The following is a 15719-nucleotide window of genomic DNA, read 5'->3' as shown; positions in this document are numbered from 1 at the left end:
TGAGAAATGGAAAGTAGACCACCACGTAAATGTTACTGGTGGATGAGCAATATAGGGAGATATTTCCCAAGAGTGAGCTGGCAATTCTATAATGAGAATCTTGAAATGCTCAGACTATGGGACACAACGCATTTGCAAAAAATAAGAAAGTTGTACACCAAGATTTAGGCACAAGAATGTTTGCATGTTGCGTTATTTACTTATAATAAAAATGTTGAAAGAAACTGGAATATTGATTGAACAAAGAGTGATGTACTATATTCATCTTCTCATTTCTTCTCAAAATGAAAGTTTTATCATACGGGAAAAAATACGATTAAAAAAAAAAAAAAAGCAAGTGATCAAGCAGGTTAAAGCCAGATCCTATTTGGCTCAAAGTAAAATTGATTCTTTAAATACCAGTTCAGTATGGTACATTCAGTAAAAAAAAAAAAAAATCCAGTGAGTGACCAAGGAGGATGCTGTCCACAATACCATGTCTGCCCACGTTGGTCACTATGAAATTTGAGGGGCATTTTCTGAATTAAATTTAAGATGGGGAAAATAAAACCATCAACTCATAATAGAGTCCTCATTCCAATCACTAAAAACTAGCCTCTCCTTCATTTCTGCTGTTGCAGAAACAGAAAGTAGGAATTGGTCTCAGAAAACACCCTTCACCACCACCACCCTTTGCCCCCCCTTGGGGGCAGGGGAGCTGGGGTGGGGTGGGGGGTAGGCGGAGGAAACAATCTATTGCAAAAAAGAGACAAAGCTAAAGATATGTAAAAGAAACTGGGAAGAAAGGTCATTATAAGACTGGCAGAAATGCCAGGAGTCCTTCCCTTCCCAGAGGGAGAATGCAAAATAAAACACCAACAAGAATAAAGACAACTAGATACAGTCATAATAATACCTCTTTACTGTGTGCTGTGTGTCCTCCAACCCCACCCATATCCCCCGTGTCCCTGAAAGCATTCACACCAGGTGAATCCTCACAACCGTCACTAGATGGCATCTGTTAGCACCCAAACCCCGGTGGTCTGCACCCAGGGTCCAGGACTCGCATTCACCAAAACTCTGCATTATGGCACAAAAGCAAAAAAAAAAAAAGGTTTTGTTGGACACAGCAGGATACATGGAAGAGACTGCCGGGGGTCCAGCCCAGGCTCAATAGAGCTGTCCGGAGGCTAACACCACTCAGAACACACCTGCCAGGAAGCTCTATGACTGCTCCTCAGTACACAACTAGAAACACCCCATGTGTCCCTCAATTACAGTTGCAAGGAAGACAATGGGTTTCTCTCTAGCTCTAATACAAGGTTATTGCAAAAGGAAAGGAGGTCTGAAATCCGAGGTACCAGACATTTGAACATTTTGGAAGCAGATCAGTAACATACTAAACACCTATCACATGGCAGGTTTTTCACACTAGTGGGACCTCTTAAATCTTTTGTCTAAATCATTCTTTCCAAAGAGAAAAATGACTTATCCAACATATTCTTCCTGCAATGTGCAAATGAAGTTGTTACTACACAGAAAACAAAGGTCAACCATCTACCTGTGCTGGAAAAGGAGAGAGCGAGCAGTTTGCTAGATGAATGGGTCCTGAATTTTCATCACCTAAAACTCATATCAAAAAGAAGAACCATCAACCCTCAACCCTCCAGCAAAAGTGATTTTTGGGGGCCCTGATCATGTTACAATGAAACTCCTTCCAAGGACTTTCCTTTCCCTTTTGCAACACTGCAAAGTGGCCACCAGAGGGCACGAGCAACACAGTGTTCTTCGAGGGCCTTCACATCAAGGAAAAACTATTGCAAGGGCTCTTGTTTTCCGGGAATTAATGCTCTAGATTTTAATGGGATCTGAGCTGAGCATTCTTCCCAGGATAAGAGGCCTTCCCATGTCACAGAGCGGTGCTCACCCCAGGCCTAGAAAGCAGGGTTGTTGGCATGAGTGCTGCCAGCTTTAAGACCCCAAAATATCCTCTTGACCACATTTCCTTCCAAGGGAAACTGAGTCCAAGTTAAATTCTATGCATCAGCCTAATTATGAAGTAGAAGGACTTAAAATTGGTCATATCATACTCCTTGTGCTTTACCAATCTAGAAAGATAAGACCCCCAAGAGTTACTGGTTTTAGATCAAGAACCCAAAATGGGTGTGTGTCTTCTTTGGTGAAAAACATTACAGCCTGTAGAACCTCCCAAAGAGGAAAAACAAAAATGGGAAGGAAATGGGGAGTATAAAGGAAGAAGTGAGGATGAGGAAAAGGGAAGTAGAGCAAGAAAAAAAAAGAAAAATAAGATGACAAGGCAGGAGCGGGGCTCAGACAAAGACCTACCCGTAGGCCACAGCCAGTAACTGGGAGAGAGCAGAGAGGTGGGGATGCTGTGCTTTTCCTCCTACAGATTGCTCAAGAAGATGAGCTCAAGGCAATGCCTGGACATTTACAGCATCCAAGTAAGGCTCATTCCTAGAAAGACCATTACAGCACCCCATATGTTTGGCAGAAAGAATGGGGCTGCTTAATAAGGACCAAGCTCCCCAATACTGGGCCGAGTTAAGGCAAGGCTAATACACCACATGCCAGGGAATTGAAGGAAATTCTTGAAGAACTAGAGAATGACCTGTAAGGGGCAATCTTCTAAGTATGGCCTCACTTCTAGCACAACCTAATTAAAACCTTTCAGCCTCCCAGGTGCTGTTCTTCTATCCATGATGATGCATGGACACAGAGGCATGTTCATCACAGTGAGTTACTAGTCACCCGCTGACTTCAGTCCTTTTGAATGACCTGTAGGTCTTGCTCGGTTTCTTCAGTGCACGTATGTACACCCACACACACACAACACGCCTATGTATTCTGTACAAGGGACAGACCAGTCGACAAGGAAAGACCCTCTGATGCCCTGGGCAGTGACTACATAACACCACGCTCTCGACACCACTGCTAAACCTGCCCATTGTTCAGAAGCCAGAGCTCCCTGCTAATTCTGCCCAATGAACAATTCACAAGTTTATAGTTTAACAGACTTCACCAAAAACACCAGAAAATCTCAAAATCCCACCTTGATAGTCTATTTACAACCGAGTGCTGTGTTTGAGCCAGAGAAATGAGAGATTTCGATAAAATGTCCACAGCACTCTTTTTACACGAAGGAAGGGCACTGTCCAGGCCTGGCGGACGGCATCATAACGGAGAGGAGTGCTCTGGGGTCTGAGAGGCTGCTCCCCACTTGTCTCCGGATGGGTCAAGCGACTGAAAGTTTCCAATCCTCAGTCACAAATCTTGTAAGCTCCTTGTAAGGCCATTTCTTCAGGGATGTCAGAAATGTCTTTTCCTAAGAGAGATACCATGACTTTCCACTTTACTACCCAATAAAAATATAGGAAAAAAAAAATGGCCTTTTACCACCTAAATCTCCAGATATTTTTTTTTTCCATTATTTGAGGTCATATTACTGAAATGTTTCCTAGCTACCTCAATTGAAAGCATGAGCTTCAAAACTTGATCACTCCCCAAATTTAGATTACACCTCCTTTACTTTAAATCAAGTTTTTACTTTGCTACACTAAAAAACAGTTTCTGAGAGCCAAACTCCAAAATCAGATCATAATATTCTAAGACAGAAGTTGGCAAACTTTGGCCCATGGGTCAAAATCCAGCCCACTGCTTGTTTTGGCATATAAAGTTGTATTAAAACATAGTCATGACCATTAGTTTGCATATTATCTTTAGATGCTAATCCTAACCAAGAATTATTTCTATCTGGCTGTTTGGAAAACCATTAACATTTTTTTCACTTTAGAAAACATTAAATAATACACAAGATGTGATACAGTACTCTTGGATAACTTCTGTCAATTTAGTACAATGTATTATTGACACCTAAGTGTCATATTTCCAATGTTTCTCTCTTTCCTCTTCAGTTATGCAGTTATATGACCAAAAAGGAAATGAATCATTAAAATGGACCTAAAGATAATGGCAGAGGTAAGTAGCTGTCACTGAGCCCTTACGACCCATAAATCCTAAAATATTTGCTTTCTGGCCCTGTAGAGAAAAAGTGGCCAACCCATGTTCTAGACAGAAAGTTACATAAGCAGTACTGATTATGTAACAATCTAAAGAAAACACCAAACTCTTTCTGGAGAGGATGATTCATCAGAAATGGTTTTTCTCCCTAAATATTCAAAAATGAGACTATGCAATTGACTTAACTATCCCAGAGCAGTTTCTCGAGAGCCAAGGGCACAAAACATTTCAAGAATACTCCAAAGACCTACCTATCATAATGGAAAAATCACTATTTGGTCAGTTTGATCTATTCTACTTTAGGCTTAAACATTAAATACATGATTCACTGTCAGGAAAGCAAAATATAAACAAACCCCGATGTTGTAAGTGGAGCATAAGGAGAGGGCACAGGGGTGCCGACAAACTGAGACAGGCTAAGGACCAAGTTCCAAAGTCACTGATGGGAATGTTGACGTGGAACAGAGGACCAGGCTCTTCAAGAGTCAAGAATATATGCTATTCTCATTACTATTATTCATTAATAACTATAATAGCATGCATTATCCTTTATTGACTGTTTTCTATATATAGGCTACTTCCTTTTTGTTAATTCTAACGACTCCGTTATAAGACAAATTACATCATGCCCATTTTATTGATGGGTAAACTCAATTTCAGAGAGGTTGAGGGAGTTGCCGTAGGAGGTCCCAAGATGGGAAGTAGGCTGTAATGTCCAATCCTCTCCTCGCCGCACCGAGCCACCCAGGCTGCTCTGAGTCTTGCCTCACCTGCTGCTTCCCTACATGGCCTTGGTAAGTCGTTTAGTCTCTGGACCTCAGTCTCCAGAATTCAAGCTTCTGTTGGATCGGCCGTTGAAGCAGGTGATCTGTATGAGGTCCTGAATTTCTAAAATCACGTAAACCTTTACCCTGACTTTCACCACCAGGTCCAGGAGAGAAGCAGTGCAGTGCTCATCTCGCAGAAGGGACTCCTGTGCTAAGTGAAGGGGGAAAGGAGTGAGTGACCGAATTCTCTTCCCTTTGGGGAAGATGTTTTCCCTCTTACTACACAGCCTTTAGTGTTCCTTTTCTTTAAGTCCAGCGCTTTGGGTGGATTTCCTTAAGAAAGCACTAAAATTTATGAAAAGCATTCTATGTGTAAACCATCAGTATGGCATAGGAAGATATACAGAGACGAATAAAACAGCCACCCAGTTAATATAACACTCATATCTTAATAGGGCGACTTGGTCATTTATCTAGTTAAGGGTAAAAGTGTATGTTTCATGGAGGGAACATTTTTATAGGCTTGAGATGAGAGAGAATTTGTGTCTGTGATAAACATAAAAGATGACAAAGAAGTGGCATCTGAATGAATTTTTTTTTTTGACTGAATTTTTTTTTATTTTTTTATTGTTATGTTAATCCCCATACATTACATCATTAGTTTTAGATATAGTGTTCCATGATTCATTGTTTGTGCATAACACCCAGTGCTCCATGCAGAACGTGCCCTCCTCAATACCCATCACCAGGCTAACCCATCCTCCCACCCCCTCCCCTCTAGAACCCTCAGTTTGTTTTTCAGAGTCCATCATCTCTCATGGTTCTTCTCCCCCTCCGATTTCCCCCCCTTCGTTCTTCCCCTCCTGCTACATTCTTCTTCTTCTTTTTTTCTTTCTTAACATATATTGCATTATTTGTTTCAGAGGTACAGATCTGAGATTCAACAGTCTCACACAATTCACAGCGCTTACCAGAGCACATACCCTCCCCAGTGTCCATCACCCAGTCACCCCATCCCTCCCACCCCACCCCCACTCCAGCAACCCTCAGTTCGTTTCCTGAGATTAAGAATTCCTCATATCAGTGAGGTCATATGATACATGTCTTTCTCTGTTTGACTTATTCATCTGAATGAATCTTGAAGGATATTTCGTATTGTATCAATCGGCTATCAAGCTTACATCCACAGAACTGAAGACAGGTTTCATAGAATAAATACTGTAAATTTGTGGGTAATCCAAAAATCTTTTTGTATTTAGTATTTTGGCATATCATACAGTTCTCTGTACCCAATTATAGTAATTAGGCTAATACCAAATTAAATTATGTTCAGAAAATACAAACGAAGAATGCTAGAGAGCAAATACGTAACGAGGTAAAGCCCCAGGAAAAGATGTCGTGCCTAATAGGGAATTGAAACTCGACCTACCAGGAGAAGCCAACGTTTCTTCTCATGTGCCAACATACTGGTGGACAGTGGCTGCCTACAATGGTGGTGCTCAAGTGTGCTTCTGGACCACCTGCGTCAGGATCACCTGGGAACTCGTTAGGAATGCAAATCCTCAGGGCTCCCCTCAGACTTGCTGAATCAGAAACTCTGGGGGTGGGCAATGTGGGTTTTCATCAGCCCTCCAGGCTACCCCGGTGTTCACTCGAATTTGGAAACTATTGGTCCAAAGGACTGTGTTGGATAAAATTCTGATGCTGGGTTGGGTCACCTAGAAAATATCACTGTACTGATAAAGAATGTCTGTCCCAGGCAAGGAGTCAGGAATGGGAGCATGTGTGATAGTAGTTACGATCCCTGCCTAAATCAACAGTGCTCACGTGAATGCTGTCCTGCCTTGAGTGGTCTCTGGAACATTTCCCTGATCACTAACATAATGCTTATGAAAATCAAGCAGAAATTAATAGAGTCACTGCGCAGGAAGGCACACCACACCTCCAAGTACAGGAAAAGAATTGGCTGGGAGAGGACTATTTTCTCAGTAATGATTAACTTTCCCAATAAATAAAACAGACAAGAACAGTCACTACTAGTTACAAAAGATACAGGTGCTGGAACAACACAGTTTATGACCTAGATGCCTTACTAGGTATTATATTTGGATCATATTAAGTTTACACAAGATAAAGTCAAAGTCGTATGATGTTTAATTCTGATGAAACTATTCAGAGATGACAATGGCTGGGATGATAGCACAGACTACAGTTTCTTTTTTGTCTCTAAATGGGCAGGGTATGGAGCAAGAACATACACGCCCCATTCTTCTGGTCATTTTCGGATGTGTGCAATATCTTCTTCATCATCTACTAAGTTTACTGACCATCTATTAGGAATGTGCTGTAAGTGTATCATTATGATATGTCAAGGGTGGTGGAGCTCACTCACTCTGGGAGAAAGACCCAGAGAAGGTGGATAAAAAGAGGGTAGCTGGTTTGTAGAAGTAGTCTAGGGCCTGTGCCCACCCCCAAGGCTACAAACTATTAGAGGATTTCCAAAAATTTAAAACATGTTTTTTAAAGGTTTAGAATACCTTCTTACTAGTAAAGTTAAATGCACTCTCCATGGAACACACCTCCCCACTCCAGATAAGCTTTCACAGAACAAGCTCAATAATGATCTTAGTTTGACAGAAGCACCCACGGGACACTGTGCAAATTCAGAGCAAGAGTCGGGATTTTTGTGGGAGTTAACTTCACACTGGTTCATGATTGTTCCCTAGATGTTATTTCAGGTGTGAAATGCTATCTGACCAAATCATTAAAAATAACCTAAGAGATGTATTTATTAAAATGCATATGTTTATAACGATAGCACACAAGTGGTAAAACACTGGAAGTCACACAATTGATAAGAAATTATGATTTTGATAGAAAACACAATTTACCAACAAGTAAAAAATGAGATTTTTTTTTACTACTTTGGAATCCTATATCTGAGAAAATTAAAAAAAGACAGAGAGAGAGAAATTTTGTTTAAAAAGAAAAAAAGTAGAGGGGCGCCTGGGTGGCAGTCAGTTAAGCGACTGATTTTTGGTTTCAGCTCAGGTCATGATCTCAGGCCCTGATCTCAGGGTCATGAGATCAAGCCCCACATAGGGCTCTGTGCTCAGTGCACAGAGTCTGCTTGAGATTCTCTCTCTCCATCTCCCTCTACCCCTCCCACTTGTGCTCTCTCTCTAAAGAAATAAATACATAAATCTTAAAAAGTGGGAATATTTTATATAGCCTGAAAGATGGAAGTCAGGTGAGATCAGATCAATAGACGAATCCATAGTCTAAAACATGAGCAGAAGAAAATCATAGTAAAAAAGTTTTCAGAAGCAGGGTCAGGTGGGAGAGTGTGAGGTGTGTGGCAGGTAAACCATGGATGCTCTGAGCTTGCAGGCAGCAGATACAGGAAGGAGAAGATAGCCAGAGAAACTATCAGGGTCACCGGTTGGCACAGCAAACGTACAGCAGCTGGGTGAGCCAGCACTGTCCTCTCCTCTTGGTGCCAAGCAATGACTAGCAAGAGCCCTTGAATGCAAGCATGAACAGTGAGCATGGGCAGTAAGCCAGAGAGAAAAGCTTTAACTGATAGGCGGTAACCAGGAACTGGTGATAACTGGGAGGAATGGAAAGGAGCCAGACTGAACCACTGGCTCAGCCTGTCCAGCTGCATGTCCCAGTCCTCCTTGCTCTCAGGGAAGACAGGACATAGTAAGCAAAAATAGCATCCATGGATGGTAGGACAGGGACACAGACACACACAGAAAGATGAGCAGCAAACATGCCAAACCATAATATCTAAGGGATAAAGTACCGAACAGGAGATTTTAAATGTATACTTAATATTCTCAAAAACAAGATGGCATCATCTCATTTATGAAACAATCATAGGCTGATATAAAAATTTTAAAAATGGCAATTAAGTACATGAATGGAATAGCACAGTGGTCACAATGGACATGAAAATGAGAAAGCTAGAAGGCCAAATGGAGGAATTCTCCCTGAAAGGAAAAAGTCATGGGAAGAATGAGAAAGAAAAGCTAGCAGACATAGAGGACAGATGGAAGAGTCTAGGGGAAGACACTCAATTCCTTAGAATAAAAATGTCTTCCTTATTAAACAAAATAAATTTTTAAAAATACCATAAAGAAAACTCAAATATATTTACCTGTAAGGAAATGTAAAATCTCTGAAGGACAAAAATGGACATAAAAATAAAAGATAAGCAACAGACTGAGAGAAAAAAAACTTGTAACCTGTAATAAATAACCGTTAATGCTGAAAGTTATAAAGAATTACAAACAGAGCGAAGAAAAAGCCCAACTGAAAACCAGACAAACGATACAGAGAGAAACTCACAAAAAAAGGCAATACGAATGACCACATTCGTTATCATGAGAATCCGCAAAGTACAAATTAAAACAAGGAGAGTCAACACCCAACCTATGAGATTGCCAAAAACTAAGAGTGATAAAAGTAGATACTCGATAGTGAGGAGGTGGGGAAATTGTAAACATATTGTAAGAGAGGCCATATTCTGTGCCTCCTGGAGGGCAATTTGCCAGGATCTCTTAAATTGAACAACGTGCATCCGCTGGATCCTGACTTCCATCACCAGATTCTGTTGCTGACAACAGTTAGCTTTCTTGAAGTGCTAGAAGCCAGACATAGTTTTAAGTACTTTATAGAAGTTACTACCTTCGATACTCCTAATAGCCTATAATGAAGGTTAATATTACTATCCTCATTTTATAGCTGAGGAAACTAAGTCACAGAGGGGCCAAAGAACATTAAACAACAATAAACAGAGAAGGGCAGGATTTGAGCCCAGACAGTCTAACCAGACTGTCTGCTCTTAAACATATGCTATTGTTTGTAAGATATATTCTCATCTGTGTATGAAAACATACACAGGGTGTTCATCACAGTATCATTTATATTCCTAAGAAGTAGGAAAAAGTAATTGTCAGTAGAGAAACAGATGAATAACACATCATACAATGGAATATTATGTGGTATTTAAAAGAAAGGAGATATATTTACATGGAAAAACATGGTCAATCTTGAATACATAATGAAGCACAAAAAAGCTTATTGCAGAATATGGACGTTATAGTATTTTAATTAAAAATATACACGTGTATTTACGTGTGTGTGTAAAGGCATAGAAAGAGTTGGAAAAAGTGAACGAATCAAATCATATGCAGATAATAGATGATATCCTGAGGGAGGAGAACCCAGTGGGATTTCAGGGCAGGAGGGGGATGGGGTTCAAAGGGTATTTCCATCCAAGTGTATGTTTGATGGCTTCACACTAAGGATGTATTCACATCTTTTCTTATGTATAATTAAAGTAGAATCAAGGGAACATTTTCTTGAGCAGTTGCTTTATGCCAGGCATAAAGCTATGACAGTGGCCTTATCTCATTTAAAACAACTTTATGTGATTATTACTATTATCATTATTGTTATTAATTTAATAACAGTAAAGGACAGTAAGATTCAATGGATTTAAATACTTTGCTGCAAAGGCCTTGATAGCTAAGAGGTGTAGATCTGAGCTCCTCTCTGTTGCAGGAGATGGGAAAGGCAGCCTAACATGTAGAGACGAGAGTAGAGAAATGGGTATGCAGACGACAGATGGCACAGCAGAGCCAGACTCACCACAGCGGTCTCGGATGACCAGGTTCCGGCCTTCCTTCAGGTGGATGGTGAGGAGGTAGGCAAAAGGACTGGGCAGGTTACTCAAGCCATCGCCGGCTTCCCCAAACATCTACACAGATGAAGGAATAAGTTAAGTCCGCTGTTTGGGGACCGAGGAAGAGAATTTCAGAGCCAACGCAAAAGTCACCACAAAGACAAATCTTCAAGCTTCATCTCCCACCCCCTCCCTGGATGACTTGGTTACAGTGATTTATTAAGGCATCCTTTATGTTTCTCCCCAGTGGGGTTTTTATCAGAATTCCTGATAATGTCTTTGCAGTATTAACTCTGCCCCCCAAAATCACACAAGTGGTAGTATCTAAAATACCCTTAAGCTCAGTGATTTCCTGCACGATTCTTTCTTCTAGAACTCATGGTAGAGCCCAGTGGAAGTAGCACGTGTGGCGTCCACATGTGTCCCACAGACATGTGTCCACACTCAGATGCAAAGTCGCTTCCTCACTTTCTCCCGCTTCCCACCAAGCCTTTCCACTCTGGCATACCTCCTCCACGTGTCATAAAAACACTTCCGTTCACGACCACTCCGCTGCCAGCCTCCTGAGCCCACATGTCCATCAGGCGCATGCCACACCCATGTCCATATGTGACACACTTTGAGCTCTCTCCCCTTTGCATATTTTTCCTCTGCTCCCTGGCCCCCACCATGGTATCACCTCCACTTACCCCCAGTCTTACTTCCCCTCAATACGGCTCACTTCCCTGTCCAGGAATGCATCAACTCCCACCAGCCACAAGGTCGACTCCAAGTCCATTTTTGAATATTTATTCAATGCATCCAGTTAAAGTGTTGAACTAGAGTTTTGCACTAGTTCAAATTTTTGTCTTTCCAAAGAGAAAGAACAGATAAAGTAATTTATCGTTCACTTATTGGACATTCAATTAATCGATTTTGTGGCGGGGTCCCCCTGACAGCCTTCTTTTGAAAGTTTTCCCCATCCAGGTTTCAGAGCACTTCAGAATGGCTTCGTCTCCTTTACTGTCCCACTCAACTGCATAGCTGCTCTGTATTTTTAGAAAAATCGGTCCCGTCTGACAGATCGATAGACCCTGAATTAATCTTTTCCAGCTATAATGTGCAAGGCCTGTCTTTGTAAGTGGATTCGTTTCAGCATGCTTTAAAAACAAGCAAAGAAATACAGATCCACACCTTTGCTAAGAAATAATATTTACTCTAGTGTTTGTTTTCAAGGAATGTCACTCACAGATTGTTCTTCAAATTGTTGGGAGGTCAGAGAAGCATTCATATCACCACTTCCGCATAGCTTCTGTAAAAAAGAAAAAAAAAAATCCACTTTCAAAAAGCAAAATGGTATCAACCTACATGGATACCCTTTATCAGGTCTTTGCCTTTGAGTCTGCCATCTATCTGCATGCTTAGTTTCAAGTATGCAGGCTGCCTTCCCACACACGTGGCCGGTCTTGGCAATAAAAGTTTGATTCAGTGGAGTCCCTCTGGCTACAGCCTCTGCAATCTTAGTCATCGGTCAGAGCGTGGATAAGGCTGATTCTGCTCTACCACCGGACTGCTCCGTCATCCCTCGTTCATCCAGGCTTTAGCGTGCAAGCAGCATGAACCATCCCACCAGGTCCCTCCCAGGGTGGGCCTGCCTGGTCCTCTGCCACCAAAGAGAAGTGGGCAGATCACATGCTGGAGACCTGGGCTTGTTGCTCAGGAGGAAACATTTCAAAATGGGATTTGGAAGACCTTCCTCCAACCATGCCTTCATGAGTCTATACAATCACCAACCAAAAAGTAAGAAATGCAAATTCTGAACAAATGATCTCAGAATGGGAGGGGTCTAGGTTTCCTAATTTAAGACACCTACGAAATGATCCCACAGGACAATGAAATGGGCAATGGTCAGTAGTTAGTGTGTAGATAGAGCAGACATGTTCACTGTGCAGGTTTTATATGCACAAATGCAGGGTCCAGAGGTGCTATTGGACTCCTTGAGGTTTTCTGGGCTGGAGATAAGGATGGCTGTCTGCACAGAAAGGCAGAGTGGAAGGGAAGTGAGTTAATGGTCTTCCAGCATTTTGGATATGCTCCTGTCTGGCTGGTGCATTAGCCAGGGCTGATTTCTTGTGTGAGAAACATGGGATTTCTCCCTCCAAACAAGGCTGGGTAACTCCAAAGTTTTGGGCAAACTGAGGCAGGCAGCAAACCTGCAGAGACTGCTAGCATGACCATGAACCTCTAAGGGTAGACATGGGGACCAGGAGCACTGTGGTCACTGGTCTTTCCCATTCACAGTGTCCATCAGGGAGGTCCTGACACAAGTCAGAGATCCTGCTCGGATGGTAGGCTGCCTTCCAAGACATGAACACACACAAACACACACACACACACACACACACACAGTCTGTGTGTCTGTCTATCTCTCTCTCTCCCTCTCAAGTAGAGCTTCAGGCAGCAAGAGAATCTGGGTTCCCAAGCAGGAGGGCAGTTTTTCAGCCCCCAGGAGGGATGGCAGGATGGCGACGGGCTGCAGTTAAGCTGGGGTCCTCTGGTCCACCCCCTCTGCATGCAGTGACATCACAAAATGCTACGACCAGGCAGCAATGGGCCCTGCTCACAGGATGGCCTGAAGCCTCATGCGGCCTCCCCAGGAAGAACAAAGGCCCCACAGCGCCTGCGTCTGTGGTTCTCACACAAGCCTCTCTCTCTACCCGTTCCAGCCCTAATGTCCCTTGACTGTGAATATAATTCATTTACTTCATAATCATTCACCAGGATCAAGGGTGATTTCGGACACTTTGACCTTTCCCTAAGGTTCCCAGCACTGCGGTCACTAGAGTCCCCCAGCTCTGGAAGGACCACCACTGCCCAGCCAGGAAAGAAGCCCCGACCCTCAGTGTGGGAGACCTGTTAGCAGATCAGAAAAGAGGTACCAGCAGGGCCTTCACTTGTCACCCTCCCCTCTGGCTCTTCATACCTCCTATGTTCTATGTAAAAACACATCCAGGGAGGTTGGACAGGATTATCTGAAGACAGCTTTAGGAGGACAGTGAACCTTACTCAACTCCCCTAATTTCTAAAGATTTGCCCTCATGCCTTTTACACTGCACACTATTATTTCCTGGAAGCTTAGTAACTCTTCTGACTGATTTACAAAACCAAGACAGACCGGCCACATCTTCATGGGCAGAGCCAACAAAGTACCATCTACTGTCTGATCCTCTGTAGTGTGAAGACCCATCAGTAATGTCTCCCATTTTAGAAATACATCAATGCTCCACTTAAGCAATTCTGTTCGAAGGTAGTTCCACAAAGCTACCAGTGCTGGGCTTAAAATTTCCATTCAGAGCACACAGTTATTAGCCAAAGATCCAAAGATCGTGGTGGTCCAGAATCTTCTATTGCCAAGGAGAACAGTGGATGGATAGGGGCTTTAAAGCATCACCCCTCAGACGCTCTCCCCCAGACTGGCCTCGCTGTACTTAATGATAACATTAATTAAGGGACAAAATGAGTCCACATAACCACTGTCACTTACACGCTATCAAAAATGAACACAGAGCTTTTATTCAAATATGCGATAAGTCTTCCACTTACAACAACATGGAAATTAAATGTGAAGAATGACATTAATTCAATATTATGGCTGGTTTTACTCACAGAAAAGTCACAGAACTTAAAGTTACGGTTCCCACAGCCACCGTAACTGTCACATGACATATATACACACCAACGAAGGAAAGCGATCACCATAAAGAAGAGCAGAAATGCTACGTAGGCACCGAGGACCACGTTACGGCCGCTGGGGGACACATAACCTTGAATATTCCCTTCCATTCTGCATACAGCCTAAGGTATTATCCACTGAGTAGAAGTTACATGATTTCACTTCTTTGTAAACATAGTAACCACATCAATGAGTTTCTCTTTGAAAAGAGCACAATTATGATTTTCCTCATAGGAATCCCTGGTATCCCACAATCCCTAGAATATATTTTTGATGTTCTCAACAAGCATAATCAAGCACTTTTGTTTTTTATTTTACTTTTGAAAAGTTAGCGTACAAAAAGTTGACTTTTGGCATATGTGTACAGAACTACAATTTTTAACACATGTATAGATTTGTGGGACCACCACAACAATCAAGAAAGAACAGTTCTGTCCCCCGATAACACTCGTTCATGCTATCCCACTGGGGTTAAACCATCCCCAGCCCACGCAACCAGTTACCTGTCTTCCTCATGTACTTTCACCTTTTCCAGAATATCCTACACATGGACTCATTCTGTATGCAAACCTGACATCTGACATCTTTCACTCAGCACAATGCCTTTGAAACCCATCCAAGTGGTTCTCTGTATAAATTGTTCAAACCTTTTTCATTGCTGAATTGTATTCCATTGTAGACATATGCCATAGTTTATGCAGTAAGTGTTGGCTTCAAAAATTTCAACCAAATGATTCCCAAGGACCCAGGGAAAGATAAATAAGTTTGAATACCATGAATGCTAAAAAGTTTAATATCACAGGGGCACCTAGGTGGCTCACTCAGTTAAGTGTCTGACTCTTGATTTCGGCTCTGGTCATGATCTCAGGGTTGTGAGACTGAGCCTCTCATCAGGCTCTGCACTGGCCATGGAGCCTGTTTAAGATTCTCTCTCTTCCTCTCCCTCTGCTCCTCCCCACCCCACCACTTGTGCATACACTCTCAAAAAAAAAAAAAAAAAAAAAGAAAGTTTAATATGACAAAACAGTCTAATTACTTAGAAACATTAAAAAATACAGCACCAACATCTTGGCATGAAACTTAGTATAATATTAGCCATCTCTCACACAACTCTCACTGCTGCTTTTTGGATGAGTAGTTTGTGCTTTTGGTTTGGTTTTGTTTTTAATGACAGAGTTTGCATTGGTCTTTCCATTCTACCTAAATAAAAATTGGTGGGAAGGTAATATATTTTGCATTCTCTTTAGATGAGAGCCCTCTATCGGCAAGAATGCAAATTTATTAAAATTCAGCAGGATATGAAGTGATATTAGCATGGATGGGGCAATTATATAAAAAAGAAAATCTCGTTCCTGTTCTTACAGTTGCACGGCCCGGGGACCGCTGTTGCGCGAGAGGAAGGCGGGACGCCCAGGTCTATCTTTTAAGCATACAACTGGATTTGATTTATTCATTTTGAGAATCTCTCTTAACAGGAGATCAAAGAAAAGAAGAGCAACAACTCTCTGAACAGAAAAGCGACCACTTT

At 42.0% G+C, this 15719-nt stretch overlaps 1 protein-coding gene across 1 annotated transcript in view; it reads right to left on the bottom strand.

The window, feature by feature from the left end:
• MCTP2 (multiple C2 and transmembrane domain containing 2) overlaps positions 1 to 15719 on the bottom strand; it is a 193227-nt gene that overhangs the window by 158987 nt on the left and 18521 nt on the right. Inside the window, exons 2-3 of the mRNA XM_032391275.1 lie at positions 11708 to 11770; positions 10446 to 10554 (exon numbers count right to left, since the gene is read on the bottom strand). Coding sequence (XP_032247166.1) covers positions 10446 to 10554; positions 11708 to 11770 — 172 coding nt within the window. The remainder of the gene's footprint in view (positions 1 to 10445; positions 10555 to 11707; positions 11771 to 15719) is intronic.

Source organism: Phoca vitulina, unplaced genomic scaffold (assembly GCF_004348235.1).
Source record: "Phoca vitulina isolate PV1807 unplaced genomic scaffold, GSC_HSeal_1.0 scaffold61, whole genome shotgun sequence".
In the NCBI taxonomy this organism is placed as follows: Eukaryota; Metazoa; Chordata; class Mammalia; order Carnivora; family Phocidae; genus Phoca; species Phoca vitulina.
The sequence above is the reverse complement of the archived record's forward strand: the minus strand, read 5'-3'. Positions and strand labels throughout refer to the sequence as shown.